We start from the raw sequence: 15,793 nt of genomic DNA on the forward strand, positions 1-15,793 counted from the left end.
GTTTATGCTTAACGAGCAAGATCACCTCCTGCTTCTTCATGAAGAGACAACTGTCAATACAGTAGCGTTGCACAACTCCATCCCTTGGAGATTTAAGAGACTATTCTAAAACAAAGAAAACTTACATTTAATCCTTTGCAATGCATACCATTAGTGGTTTAAAATCTGAATGAATAAATAAATATTTTAGAACTATCTTTGTTACTGTTCCTATTTCTTTGCAGAGGTTACAAATACAGAGCAATTGATTAGAGACCAAATAACGAGGTTACAAGAACTACTACTCAGCCATTTAATTTGTTATATTAACTCTACAGTAAGCAAAGCTGGCTGGCATGTCAGGCTTAGCACCTTGTTTCTGCACAGGAGTGAATTGCAACCTCTGTAAGAAATTATTTAGAAGGATACATCGTTTGAGTTTTGTGATGCTAGTAATTTATAGTGTCAATTCAGCTCTTCCAAATGTTCCTATCAAACCTCCCTTCCTTCTCTTGTCTTCATTCACTTCATTTTTTGTGGTACGGCAGGAAAAAATGTGTGAAGAGATCAGAATTTAAGTTTTTAAAACAAACTTGGTCTATATATGTGTGTGTGTGTCTGTGTATACACAGACACACATATGCTTTAACGTATATGACTTACCAGTTCCTAATTCCAAAATAGATTATATGTTAAGCAATGAATGCTCCATAATTTACTACAGTTTTGTATTAAAAATATACATGTAAAGACAGTCCAACCTTTACTAGGAGAACCTTTCGCAATACTCTAGTGATGGAGAAAGGCCTTAAGGTTAGGCCTAACCTGATAAACGCTAAAGCACTTCTAAAGCAGACAACCATAGAGAATAAAAAGCCATTGCTATTAATCAATAGCTCTATTAAAAGTTTTTGTAATAGTGTTCTATCAATTTTAGTCAAAATTCCTATTATATTGTTCCTTCCTGAGTTACAGGTTTGTACTAACCTTCATTTCAAGCCAGGCACTAACTTATACTCAAATTAGCGTGAATGCCTTATGCAGCTGAAATAATCACAATGAAGACACAGCTTGTTTGGATCCCATGGGAAATCAGGGCTTCAGAAGCAGCATTACCCTCACAGCAGACTAGCCTAGTGCTACTAACACCAGTGGATGGAAATCACTGATTTACTCATCTCTGCAGCAGGAGCAGAGAATCATGGTTCTGCACGGTGAAAGTAATACGCATTTATTAAAAGTGCTCTTTCTGTCTCATTTCAGAATCACAGTACAACGACAGAGCTTGGCGAAACCGCTAAATGTTTTAGGCAGAAACCTGATGAAGGGGAAAATAAAACTGCTCTAACCAAATCGTACTGAAACCAAATTTACTTAACATTGAAGGTCCACTATGTAATGCTCAAAATTAACAAGGACAGGCTAAGCAGACCCACTTGCCTTTAAACGGTCTTTGAGCTCTCTCCTTTGTTTTCCTGAAATGCCCAAGTAGCCAGATAACACCGGCAGGCTGAAGGCAGGACAGGCAGCCCAGCTGTCAGTGAGGGTACAAGGGGCACCTCTTGCTTAGAGCAAGAGCCAGGAAAAAAGCTAGCTAGAGAAGTATCTACCTGGTGTAGGAAGATGGCTGGCATTCCATCCTGTCACTACAAAACTTAAGGTGAACTATGACAAAAGCAGTGAGGAACTAGTAGAAGAAATGAAACAGCAGAAGCAGCTGGGCCCTGACCAGGCAGGATTTAGGACTGATTTCAGGCCTGATACCTTCTCCTCCTCCTCTCCTCCGTTCTGTAAATCAAGTTTCACATTCCCACATGGACTGACAACATAACCTGGAACATGAGTCCTCTGTGCATCTTGGCTGTTTGGTCAGTTTTGCATAGGGTAGTGCCCTGGAAGGCTCATACAAAACTCAGAGTATGAAAGGTATCTGAAGTCTGATTGTGATGGTCTGCTTGCTGACATGAAGGAAAAGCCACTTTCAGTACTCTCATTAATTTATTTTGTACATTTTTAATTCTCTTATTTTCACTCTGTTGGGTGAAAATTTGACACAGAGCTCTGCTACTTTTAAATGACTGAGACTCTCCTTTAGGAACAGTAGATTTTCGTGCTTCTCATGCTGGTCTCATCTCTAGTGTGTAACAGGCTTTTGTGCACCCCTACCAGACTGCTTCTCACTGCTTAATTCTATTAAAGTTTTACAATGAAGTTAACACAATGTGCTCCACAGGCCAACGGAGAATGAGCTGTTGATTCTGTAGAGATTTAACCACTTCACCTGGGCAGAAGAGCTAAATATTAACACTCCTTTACTATACAATGAATAGGATAAAAAGCAAAAACCTCTGTACCTTTCTGAAAAGCGCAGCACATTCCAGGGTTGCAGTCCTGCTGGTTCTCGCAAATGGTGCCGTTCTCTCCTTTCGAAGTGGATTTCCTGCACTCACCCCAAACGCAAAGCTGGTCTCCACAGCATTCAACATCCCGTGAGCAATGCTTGCGAATGGAAAAAAAACACATGACAAAACTGTTGCTCTAGCACTAGTTGCATATATCAACAGACAGCTAAACATGGAATTAGACCCTGGTCTAGAAGACAACTGCATATATGTGCCTTAAATATATGCTTGTCATATTCCCACTGCTCAAATAGAACTGCTTAGGTTCTCAGCTTCAAGCATACATAGAACTATTTGCCAGACAGGAACCTCCACAGCAGAGTAACAGCACTCCTTCTATAATATTACACTTTCAATTTTACAAAACCTGAATTCTTATTTTAGCATTTACTTGAAAATTGATCAGCGGCCAGACATCCTACAGTGTAATATGGATTTCAGGACAGCCTTTTGCAATCAAGGAAAAAAAAATTAATAAATTAAACACCCTCAGTGGAAAGCACTACTGATTTTTTTTCCATTGTTAAATGCAGTCAGGAATTTGCAATTTGTTCAGAAGGACTGCTTTCAAAGAGCAAAGCAAAGAAATCTTACTAAAAAAAACCCCAATTTTTAGTTGTAATAAGAACCAGACTTCATTTGTAACCAAGAATCTTTGAAAAAAATCTATTTGGAAAAAAACTATCTTTGCAAGTCAGAAATGCAAATCTCTAGCTAAAGATAGCCTTGTATGACAACTGTCTCAGTGTTTCAGCTATATACACCTAATAAATCAACCTAATAAAAGTGATGGGTCACTTTGTTTCTTTTTTGAGGTAGTTTGCTTAATATCTTAAAGATTCCTAGGAGGTCAGCATTTTAACAGGTTTTTTTCTGTCTTTGTGAAGGCCTATCTGGGCAGCCACACAACATCAGAATTTATTTTCCAGTGAAAAGAAGCGTTTAACACAGGGCAAGAAGTAGGACTACGCTAGCACTATTAAGATCTGCTAATTAAAAATAAAAATGTTTTGTAATTGTGGGAGTTCCAGGTCAGGGAATTGATCCCATCACCTTTGGTCTGAGCTCGCTTTACAGCAGGAGTGTAGCTAGGACCTAATTTTTACTTTCTTTATCCTACAAATGTTCTACTGAGGACTGCAAAGAAAAGGGGCAGGGGGGGATGTTAGGTCATTGTAATCTTGATTTTTAGTTATTCCATGTTAATATGAAAAATTACTGGTTTAACTTTTTCTAAAATACGAAGAATAAACTTTCCTAATGACACTTCAGCATATGTTCAGGACTTGTGTTTAAACAAGCGTTTGATCCACCAAAGTCAATAGAGCTCCCTGAAGTTACCAAGGTAAGTAAGTATTTAAATAATTTCAGGAACAGCCTATAGCTTTTAGATTATAATAATCCTATTGATTACACGACTTTACAACAAGCTTTGCTTGCTTAACTGTCTGTAAACGCTCTGAGGAATGAACTTGCCTTACAAGACGCCATCAGCAGAACTTAGATGAATGGGTATAGTCAGATAAAAGGTCTTTTTTGACAGACTGCTCTTAAACTGGATTTTCGCCATAGAAAAACCCTGAACTTCTCAGAGACCTGTCACCTGCAGAAGATAATCTAACCATAGCTGCTACCAAGAACATTTATCTTCTAGCTCAAAAGACAGGAATTTATGGCTTCCTGAGTTTCATAGATTCAAATAATGTGAATGACCCATGTAAGAGGATCATTTACAGTAACAATTGCTCTACAGCGTTGTACAAGATGTCAGCGGAGGGAAGAGCACAGGCTGCTGCAATTCTGCTGAACCAAGAGCTGGAAATGACCAACGATCAGCTGAGCCGTAGGAGCTGGCACAGTATTTCCTCTTTGCCCCTTACACTGGCAACCTACAATGTGTTACTTTACGCTGTCCTTAGGCCATTTAACAAGTCAAGCCCGAGTCAGGAGGAGTGGAGTGCATATGAAAACAGAAACCTTAAAACTTGTGTTAACAGGTAGAACAAAAAAACAACCCAAAACACCCTACACATCCACTTTTGAACCTCATGCAGAAAGCTTTGCACCTTGTTTTCTATCAGTTTTGACTTACTGACATTAGTAACAATAACTTATATATTGAGTTTCTAAAGACAACATAAAATCACATGTGATTCAGGACTTACTGTATGCTGGGTTTTACAGAGCTGACACTTGTATTCAAAGGTGGAGAACTGGCAATACTTCCCTGTTTCACAGTCTTCATCAATGATGCACTCCTGAAGAAAAGGATAAAAAGGTAATTTGCCACTGTGTGACAGAAATCCCTACCTCTTCTTGAAATACCAGAAGGCACTAACTGATTATATTTCTTATTTGGGAACCAACAAGAAAAGCTTCCTTTGGTTCTTCATAGAACCACAGTTCTGTAATAGAACAAAGCTGTCTCCCTGGCACACCTAAATATTGGGGCCTCAAAGTGTTAGGTATTAGTATCAGCAACCTCAATAACATAAATTATCTTGTTCTGCAGGCTTTTTGGTTTTTTATTTTTTTTGAGGGGAGAGCTGAAGATCCTTACATTAAATCTATTCTACTTTTATTAGAGAACAGTTGTGATTCATTACTTGTTGGCTCTTTTTTCAGATGGGGGCAAGATCAAAGGAAAGAGGCTATGCTACAGCAGCTGCAGCAGCCAAGAGTATCCTAATGCTCTGCGGGAGACCATTCTCCAACAGCTTGCTTGATCCCAGGCTATGGAGCTTTATGCTGTCCTCTCTCCTCTTCCCCAGCAACATCAGTGCCAACCTCAGAAACTCCGCAGCATGGTTAGCTTCCCTAAGCCAGCAAGGACAACCCTAAGGGAAAAGGGAAACCTGTTTCCTTTTCCTTTTAGCTGCTCCTCTTGGCAAGGGGCAGACAAATTCTTCTCACGCAAATGTAAGCATCTTCGCAGTGCCTGAGCATTTTTGTAAGCAACAGTTTCTATGCTGAAAAATGCAGTGCTTCTTTCCACAGGACTGGCAACCTTAAATGTTCCTGGGACTTTATGGTAACAGCAGCGCTACCTTACAGCTGGTACTTCTGGGAAGCAATAGATGTCACACACCACTTGATTTCCTCTTCTTGGCTGATGGCATGCCTCTTGTGCCCATCACCATAGCCCATTGCCTGCAAGCTCACAGCTGCAAATGTCTAAATACCTACACATGTAAATTTTAAATCCCTACTTTAATTTGATTTTAATATTGCAAAATATGCAGAGGCAGATTCTCGGCAGACATCATTATAATTCCTCTGGCGTTTCCCTGCTGTTGATGGAGCTAATTTACATTTAGTATCATTCTAGCCCGTCAGAGAATGTGATTTTCACAACACATACTTTTGAAATACACATAACAAACTCCCCGTTTTCTCCTCCGTTGTTTGCTGCACATGAGCATTCAGCAGACAGCTTTGAACACAAATTTGATACTGACAAGTACTGAAGAGCCACATACATCCTAAGGAGAACAAAAGCCCCACAGTTCCCTAACGCACCAGCCTTTGCTACCCAGCTAAGACACTAGAGCAGGCCTCCAGCTAGGAGGATGCTTAAGCACATGTTTAGCTTTTCAAACCTGGAACCATCTCATGGCCTTAACAAAAATGTTCATGTGAGAGGGACACCTGAGTTCCCATATGAATCACAAACTCGGACTAAAGTTTCTTCACCCAGAGAGGCCCCACACACCCTCTGGTAGAGATGGCTCACTTTCTATTCATGCTGCACTGTGTGAATGTACAAACTGGTCAGAAATTCCTCCCAGAATATAACTCTGCGGGTATGGCAGTGAGGGCGTGTATGTTTGTGTACCCCTAATGTGTCCGATTCACAGGGAGGGGCATTTTCCCATTTAACTGTTATCGCTTAAAAATCACGTGATTAACCCTGTTGTCTAAAATGTGTTTTCTCCAGGCCGGAAACAATCTAGCCAACAGAAGAATAACTCATAGTGCTGTTCTGAGTCATTTGTACTCCATCATTGGTTTGTACCATTGTAAGGTTTATGCTATCTTGTTGCTATTAGTCAATTGAAAAAAAAATAAAGAAAATAAAAGCAAAAGGAATTATACAAAAATCCCTGAATTCTCTGAAGAAACCACTTGACTGCTCTGGCAGATATTAATCTCACTTGCTGGAGCCAATCAACTGTCATCTGTGCAACCTTTATTGAGTTTCCACTAAGTTTTTAATTTTCTATTTCTACTTTTTTAGATCATTTCTCCCAAACTGCTGACTTATTCCATCCCATCCCAGCTGGGTTTTGTTTCAGCTGGGCTGTAAATTACCTCAGCAAGAAGTTGAAGTGACGCTCTTAAATTACTATAATCACTGAAAGGGGAAAAGATTACATTGTGAAACCGCTACACTGTCTTCAGATCTTCTCCAGATGAAACCTTATGGAAGCTTCTTGCCCTGCATGAGACAAGGCTGCTCTGCATGAAAAGCCATGCCTCATCTAGTGATTTTGACCATCTGAGATGTTTTCAAACAATTTGATTATCTAGAACATAGAAGCCAAACACAGTCTAGAGCCTGATTCTTTTCAAGTCAATGACATGATATTCAGGTTATATGTTTATAAATAAGAAGCAATCACTTCAACTGTTTTAAGACATTAGTATCGCCATGTCTAGGCTGCTATAAATTACCATCATGTTTTCGCAGCTTCATTATTCCAGCACAGTGTGTGCTCTGCTTGTTTGCTTTTGTTTTGTTACATAATCAGGAAGGTCAAAATCCAAATGTCATACAGTATGTTTGAGTTTTTGTGGTTCCAAGTTAGCAGTTAGCCACTTCTCCTTTTCAGCAGCCATACTCTTTCCGGCCATTCTTCTGTCTGTAACTTTGTCAGCTTCTTTTATGAATCCCTCTGTATAAACCATACTCAGAATAAACCATACTGTTCATTCCTGTTCCATCCACTTTCAGGCAAACAGCCAAGTCTCAGTGTAGTCAGTTTTTCCAATTGTCCCTTTCCGCAGAAGAGAAAACTTGCCATAATCATTTTTAAGCTCATGGAATAACTCTCTCTGTAGCTATAAAGCCACCTCACACCAAAGTTGCAATTATCCAGTCACTGCTTTCTCTTGCACTAACGAGCCCCCTGCCAAAAAACCTTTTTCCCCCTTTTACTGAATTGTGTCCCACCAGTTCAGACTTCTAGTTTCATGAGGGCTTTCAGCTGGGGAAAAAAATCCCTTCATGGTTTTCTTTCCTGACACGGAAAAAGCTTTCTGTGAAATTTTGTGCCACAATCCAAACCAACTTCCTTCACCCAGGCATTATAATCGACAGTCAATGCAGAACTCAGTAATGCTTATAACATGCAGATGTGTAAGCATTTATCTTTTTTTTCTCTCTCTTTTTTTTTTGGTCCTTAATCAGGCTACAGACCTTTTCTAATCAGGCTACCTTGAGACCCAAGAGTTACTGGACAAGGAGCAAACCTTAACATCTTAATCAGCTGCAGTGGATTATGAACAACCCATTTTCTTCTGCAAACTAAGTTATTTCTCAGAATATTTTGTCTGCAAGAGCAACAGTATGTAAACTGAGGAGTGGGGATGCTGGCTCCTGACATGCAGCAGAACACACAAGTTGAGCAAATAGCTTAAAGACAGAATTAGCTACACTTATATTGGTTGTACATCTCTCTGAAATCCGTTATGATGTTCTACCAGTTAATTTAAGGTAAGAGAGAAGAAGAGCATGCTACTTACCTTTAAGTACATACTCAGCATCCTGTGCACTCTTATTATAATACTACACTCTGCAATGAATATCCTGCAACACCTGAAAGCAATTTGGGGGCTAGGATCTGTTCCAAAGCCAACAGAGGAAAAAAAAAAAAAACACCGAACAACAGAACACTGAAACTCACGGAAAGCCTTTGGGCTGAATCTACATATATATGGAAAGGCACAGAAGAAAAAAGTTCTCTTTCAATGTGCCACAATAATCTTCACACTACACCCAAGAGCATGCCTTTGACCTAGAAGGCACTGTGGGCTATTTTGGCAGACTGTACTGACTGGTAGAGTGTAGCCAACTGTGGTGTGTACCACATTATCCTCTGCCCATGTAACGCAGTAAGGATAAAGAGGGGGAAGCAAAGAATTTCTTGGTTCAGGTTTTGAAAGCAGAACTACAAGGCCAGAGTTAATCTATTTGCACATAGAAACCCACTTTCATTTGCAGTGTTAATCTGGTTTCTGTACCTCACTACGATAATATATTTAATACTCTGTTTCACTCTAATATATTATGTACCGGAATCATGCTCATTTTGTTTTGCTCTTTTCCCTCTTAATTCCTAATTAACACCCTGGGTGTAGGCTAGAAAATATGCTCAAGTCTATTCTGATACTGTCTGACTTTCTAAATACAATCATTGATGTCATATGCAAAATTGACATTGATTTGTCTATTCCCTCTCCTCACTCACACTCACCCTACCTCCCACATTCTCAAAAAGTCCTTCTCCAAACATAATTTTAAACAAAACTCTCTCTTCACTATTCATACCTTCAGCCAATACCTGTCAGGGACAGGCAAATGACTGTCTGGAATGAGCTCTCCTTTCCTTCTGGGGTCTTTCCACTTAGCTTAGAACCCAAGAAAGCAGAGGAAGGCATTGCTGACGACTTTACATACAACTTTTCAATGATCACTAATACATCAACCAAATCCAGACACTGAACACTAAGGGCGGGAGGAGGGTATATGGAACCGAAAATGCCCCCCCAGGTAAGGGGCAGCTGTAGCAGAGAAACTCAGCAGCAGTTGTCTGCTAAGGTCACTGACTGCTCCAACAGGAGAACAGTTAAGTGGGATTCAAACGGCAGAACCACTTTTCGCCTCGCTGCATAAGCTGCATGGCACAATTTGCCGGCTTATTCTGATCCAGTTGCGGGTTGTGACTACAAACCCTTTGAAACTGCCTAACAGCTGAAGGAGAGGCAGGCTTGTTTGCTTTTTTTCTATTTTTTTGCCTTGGTACTGTCTGTACAGCTGTAAGCCAAAACAGCCTTTCCAAAGTGTTTCCCTAACCCTGTACGGATTTTAAGCTCACAAGCCATGAAGTACTGAGGCAAAAGTCACCAACTTCCGAGACGTAAGGAAGTTTTTCCAGCAGGTAGACAACACAGGAAGCAATACTACAAAAGCAGTTTGTGCAACAATTGGAAAATCATTTTTAGTAACAACTAAAAATGAAAATGCATGGGAGCACCTCTCGCAGTCTGCTGGGACAACTATAGTTCAAAAGCTTCTCTTCTTCTGTGTTTACATATCCTTTTCTAGGTTTTGTTTTAATTTCTACAAGTCATTTCATGTAGGACTGGTCTCCATTACTGCAGCAGATGGCAAAAATTGCTGAGTAGTAAGGAAAAAAAAAGCATTTAAACTGTTTTATATCCTACAGGTATTATATGCATGTACCAGAAAAATGGTAGAATTACGTAAAATGGAATATTTTTTTTTTATGGAAACTACTACCATAGTTTGAATTGCAGTAGCATTTCAGTTCCTAATCTCTTAGTTGTCTAGACAGGGTACATAATGCATTTGTTTTTAATGAGATATGAATGAATTTGCTAAAAATACCTCAAAACCTCTGTAATACTTTCCAGTAGAGCAAACCTCTCACTACTGACCTGCCAAGTACATAGCACTCATAAAAATAAGGAGTACTGTTAAAAAAAGACATGCCAAAAAGAGCACATGTGAGTCGCAAGTGATGATACTAGTGACATCCCAGTGCTATGTGGGAAAGTCAGCTATTTGTGCGGCTGTTCAAGAGGAATGTGACTTCCGAGCTCAAAACGAATACGTAAGAAAACTACAAATGACTCCTTAGTTTTGTCTTGAACTTCTCCATAGAACTAATCTCACCTGTTTCCTTTCCTCCCCCAAGAAAATAGGAACATTTTAATTGGAAAAACTTCATTTCTGGCTCTCCACATGACGCAATATGAATAGATGCTAAATCCTTCCAACTGAAATAGTCTAGTCTAGTCTAGTCTAGTCTATCCATTATGTAAATAAAGATGGCCCAAAGGCACCTGAGCTTGGCTTTAGGTGCTAAAAGCAGCATAGCTACATTAGCTTTAACATGCTATCAAAAAGCCTAGGGAATTAATTGAGGCAGGTTGTAGCCACCCAATAAACTGCCCACCACCAAAGCTAGTGCAAGAAGTCCACTTGTTTCCACAGCATCTTCTTATTCTCACCACAGAGATTCTGTCACTGATCAGACTCTTAGGCAGGTAATGTTCCAGGCCAAAAAAGAAATAAATAAAATGTAATCTTATCCACAGCTTCAAAGAACTCAGAATTCAATGAGAGAAGAAACTACACACAAAAGCAAAAAAAAAAAAAAAAAAAGATTCCTCACAAAAGCCTCATGATAATAGGAAAAATGATGCTTAGATGCTCTATCAGATCATGTTCCGCTCACACATGGTCAAAAATTTGACAACAAAATCTTCCCTTAGGCCTTCTGGAAACCTGGTGCCATGCTATAAACTCAGTCATTTAAAAAAAAAAAATACACAGAGACTCTATAATCTTCTATATCCATAATTAGACAGAGAAGAAATATTCTGAAATTAGACCATCTGAGACCCAAACCCAATAGCCATGTGCTCCATGTTTAATTGCTCCCTGTTAAGAAAACGTTTTTCATATAGTATGAGATTATCAAATAAAGTCAAAATACTAAGGCATGTTTAAAAACAAAGTTTTCCTAATTTTTGTAATTAATGGCCTGAACATAGAAATGCATCTATATGAATCAGAGAACAACAATTCTTTGACCTTTGATAACCAGAAGATGTGTCTAGAACTTTGTAGTCTAAAAGATCTTGGTTTTTATTTTAAATGCCCTGAGATACAGTAACAGTTACAGAAACACTGTAAAACTGTGCTACAAAGCTCAGAAGTGCCATTTCTAAGTAGTCAGTGATCATATAAAGATAGAACTTTCATGTAATGGTGTGCCCAGGGGGCGAATTCTAACACGGGCAGCTCTCCTCGCTACAAAGTTTCCATAATTCAACTACCAAACTATGTAAATTTCGAAAATTTGTAAAAGCAAAACAATCCAGAGTAGCTGTACACAGCAAGGATGTGAAACAGCTGTGCAAAAAGAAAAACAGTTCAAAATAAGATTTCTGTACTTAATAGCTGCTTGCTAATCTTAATCACTAAATTAAGCGTAGCACACTGAGAAGTAAGACACCAACCTGTGCCCAGCTCCTCACAGAACTTATTTCAAATCCTGAACTTTATCTGCTTTATTCTTATACGATATAAATTTTCAGTAGTTTACAGTTTCAACAGACTTATTTACTGTGTTTACAGTGTCAGCCAAAGATAATAATACTAGATGAGAAATACATTGGTAAGAATACATCTACAATGGATTCTGCCCATAGCAGAGTTGACAGTGTGGGAGACTGCTGCTACTGTACAGGAAAAGGGAATAATTTATTTTCCATGAGCTGTAGATGTAAGAAGGGGTTTAAATTACAGCAATAGAGACTTTATAGTGAGCATTGGAATAAATAGTCTCCAGCACCTGAGGGTTTTGAGAACAGATGAGATGACTATTGGCCTAAGGATGGAGTAGGCATCTGGGTTGTAGATGCTGACTTTTTGAGCCTTCTTCCAGACCTCCTCTTTGGGGTATTTTTTTTTTTCTTAATTCAATTCTCTGTCTGAAATCATGTGTCTAGATGATATCAACAATATGATGATGACTACTCATGAATATTCATTCCATTTCCTAAGCGATTTCCAACGAAGAAATGAAAAAGGGTCTTCAGCATACTCTTTGTGACCTTCCAAAAAGGACTTAAGAATGTGAATGTATTACAGATTTTTACAATGCATGAAGTGCAAGACAAACACCTACTAGGGAACCAAAACTTTCCCTTGCTGATGGTTATGAAATATCTTGGACATAGAAGACCATTAAAGGTTCCCCTTTGCCTGACATCATGATGTCAGCCTATCTACACACCGTAAGATGCTTCTTCCTCCCACTGGGATGAGTGGACTGCCTAAGGGCACCAGCTGGAGGGATTCCTCATGTGATATAAAATCACAGAGCACGCTTTGAGTCATTTCCAGATAGAATAACTAAACCAATCCAAAACTCCCTTACCAAATATGCTATATTATGATATATTACTAACTGGAAGGGAGAAGTGGACTTGTTATTAAGGTAAGAATCGGGACAGGTAGAAAAGCTGGAAGGATATTCTCTCTACAAGCTGCATTGGTAAACAACCATGATTTGGCAGCTAATGCATTCACTGGTGTGGTATTCCTCAGTGCTCACTATCAAAGTGACTCAGTCCCTCAAAAGGCCAGGCCGACACTCACACTGCAAAAGATGTCAAAATGCTGGTTTTGAATCAGGTGGGGGGAAGGACAAAGGGAGACTTATTCAGCTGACATAGAAATGCATTTCTTGAAGGAATACATTTAAAGCCACCATTCTACAGTGCTTTTCTTACATTTGTCAAGTATTTAATGAAACAAGAAAGATGGGGAGACACTGTTCAGCAGGGCCTGTTGTGATAGGATGAGGGGTAATGGTTTTAAAATAGATGGAGGTAGATTTAGATTAGATATTAGGAAAAAAATTTTTACCATGAGAGTCGTAGAGCACTGGAACAGGTTGCCCAGAGAGGTGGTGGAAGCCCCATCCCTGGAAACGTTCAAGGCCAGGCTGGATGAGGCTCTGAGCAACCTGATCTAGTCAGGGATGTCCCTGCTCCTTGCAGGGGGGGTGGACTAGATGACCTCTGAAGGTCCCTTCCAACCCTAACCATTCTATGATTCTATGAAACAGAATTAAACAGAAGCAGACTTCAATTCACCACTTTCCTTCAATTTCCATGGTTTACCTTAGTAAATAGCAGCACAAAACATGATCAAGCTGGACTAGTAGTATAAAACATTGTCTTCCTGACCATAAACAACTGCACAGAAGGCCAAGCAATCACAGATCACCTTCATTCTTTCTCCTCCTACTCACTGGTTAAAAGCAGTGTCATTTTATAAATTTTAAAGAATCTACCTCTCCTACAGTCTAGAAGAAGGTTAGACAAGACTTAGGCTCACCATATATGAAACTATGTGTCACTGAGCCAGCCTCCCAGCCATGGCAAAGCGGTACCATTCCGCCACCTTACATATGAAAATACAGATGTAAATCAGCTGCAGATTTAGTCCATTCATCTGTAGCTTAATCATTCTAAGATTATAATAGATGTAATTAGAAAATAAAAAGACAAAACATTTATGCTTTACATCCAGTATCGTAGCCTGTATTTCCTAAAGCCTTTGCTACATGTTATTACCCTACCAGCTACAGCTTACTAGTTAATTACACAGCATGGTTTCAGCTAGACTCTCAAATAAGCATCTGCTGGAGCCAATGGATTAAACCATGTAATCAAAACCAGTGGAAAAAATTTCTCTTTTGCCTTAAAGCTTTTCCTATCACGTGATTAATTTTGCTACATGGGTCTGACCAAAGGAAACACTGCTGATGAGCTTTCACTGCTGTCTAAAGACAGTCCCTACTATGATCTCTGTTCAGTAGATCAAAGAATTGTCACATAAAAGATCACTCTCTTGACTGTATCTGTTACCTTACAATGAAGATTAAAAAACATTTAATTTATCTTAGGATAAACAGGTATATTTAGTAGAGGCAGAAAGTAGAAAACCAAACCAATATGAATGCTTTTTATCTCCCTACAATTTGAACATGACCTGTAAAAGACATTTTGGACAGCCTTGTTGGTTCCCTAAACTCAGCATGTTACGTGTGAGAAGACTGAACTAAAACCAGGGAAAAGGTAAACAACTGGTCTTTGTTTTACACTACTCCCTTGTCACAGCTTGTCTGCAGGAGAGTTGTGCCAACCAATGTGCAAACAAGGAAGAAGCAGATGTAACTGAAAATGACGCACATCTCCTCACCCATGAAAAGTTTCAGACAAGCCAGAGTTTATTTCCACAACTAACACGAGTGCTGTGAGCTTTAGAAGTGGTACGTGGCTCTCAGAGGGACACTGGTGAAGCAGGGGGTGGCACCAACCCTCTGAGAGAAGGTCTGTTTTGTAGCCTTCAGGAGATAAACTTCTGCTCTACTGTAGTGTTTTTACTAACATCATCACCTGGAACACTGAATCAATTCTAGGCACTGTTACTGTGTTATAGTAATAGCTTATTTTTGGTGAGGAGAAGTTTACTCCAAGAAAATCTTTCTTCCCTCAATATTTAGCTACTCAAAGTGTAACAGTTCAGGTAGGTAGATAAAAATGGTGAGGCAGTTCTTCAGCCAACCTGACTTTGCACAAAAATACTCTTTTTCTTTGGAGTTTAACTAGAAGAGAAATACCACATTATAGCACATGAGCATCTGGCAAATTTTAAAACAATTCTAAACACAGGCACAGGCCTGAATTACTGATGAGGAATGTTACTTTCAGATTAGCAATTAGTACTACAGTTTTGTTCTCCTACAAAGTACTACAGTTTTGTTTGCCTACTACAGTTTTTTGTTTGACAGAAAAAAAAAAACTTACACTAAGCTGGACCAATAGGAAATATGAAAGAAATCCTAGTCACTCTTTTAAGGTTTTTTTTGTTACGAGGAAAGTAAATTTACAAAAGTTATCTGAATTACTTCAGACACTCACTGATACAAACAAGAGCAGGATTTGATACCTTTAATTAGGAGTAACCCTTTTGCTGCAAATCCAACCCACTATTTAAGACCAAAAAAAAAAAAGTGATAATGATCTGCATTCTCTGACCTTTGGTTGTTGTGTTTTCAGCTGAAACACCTGCCTGGTTTGCCTCACCTTTCAGCAAAAGGCACCTTGCTTCTCTTCACTCTGATAAGGTCTAGCAGCTGTTTACACCTGCTTGTTTGTTCAGGGTCACCAAGCATGACATCTGAGTCCATGGAAACTGCAGTCTCACTTTTCTCCACATCATGGCCATTGCAGCACTACAGTATTACAAAACCATCTTATGTTTGTACACACTATGCAGTCCTGATTCTCTGTGTGGTTCCATAATTTTCTACACAGCATTCTCTCTGACAAAACAAGCCAACTCAGAATGGCCTAAGCTAAAGATAAAGCTGTGGACACTGAATTTCCCACCTTCTTCCTCAGAGAAGTTTATTCATGCACAATCAGAGGCGACACATGTCTTTCGTACTCCTTATGTCATGCCCTTCCATTGAAACTACGATTCAGATTTTTTTGGCTATAGTCCAGGGAACATTAGATGACCAGTAAAAATGTTGGTCTTAAAAATATACTGTGACTGACAATAAGGCCATGAGCCTTCCATG

The 15,793-nt window shown here is 39.2% G+C and overlaps 1 protein-coding gene across 1 annotated transcript in view; it reads right to left on the minus strand.

Moving 5' to 3' along the window:
• Window positions 1-15,793, minus strand: part of DKK3 (dickkopf Wnt signaling pathway inhibitor 3) — a 28,498-nt gene that overhangs the window by 3,133 nt on the left and 9,572 nt on the right. The window contains exons 4-5 of the mRNA XM_086748909.1: window positions 4,547-4,639; window positions 2,334-2,478 (exon numbers count right to left, since the gene is read on the minus strand). Of these exons, the coding sequence (XP_086605035.1) occupies window positions 2,334-2,478; window positions 4,547-4,639 (238 nt within the window). The remainder of the gene's footprint in view (window positions 1-2,333; window positions 2,479-4,546; window positions 4,640-15,793) is intronic.

The sequence above is a fragment of the Chlamydotis macqueenii genome, chromosome 5, assembly GCF_036417535.1.
Source record: "Chlamydotis macqueenii isolate bChlMac1 chromosome 5, bChlMac1.mat, whole genome shotgun sequence".
NCBI classification, from domain to species: domain Eukaryota; kingdom Metazoa; phylum Chordata; class Aves; order Otidiformes; family Otididae; genus Chlamydotis; species Chlamydotis macqueenii.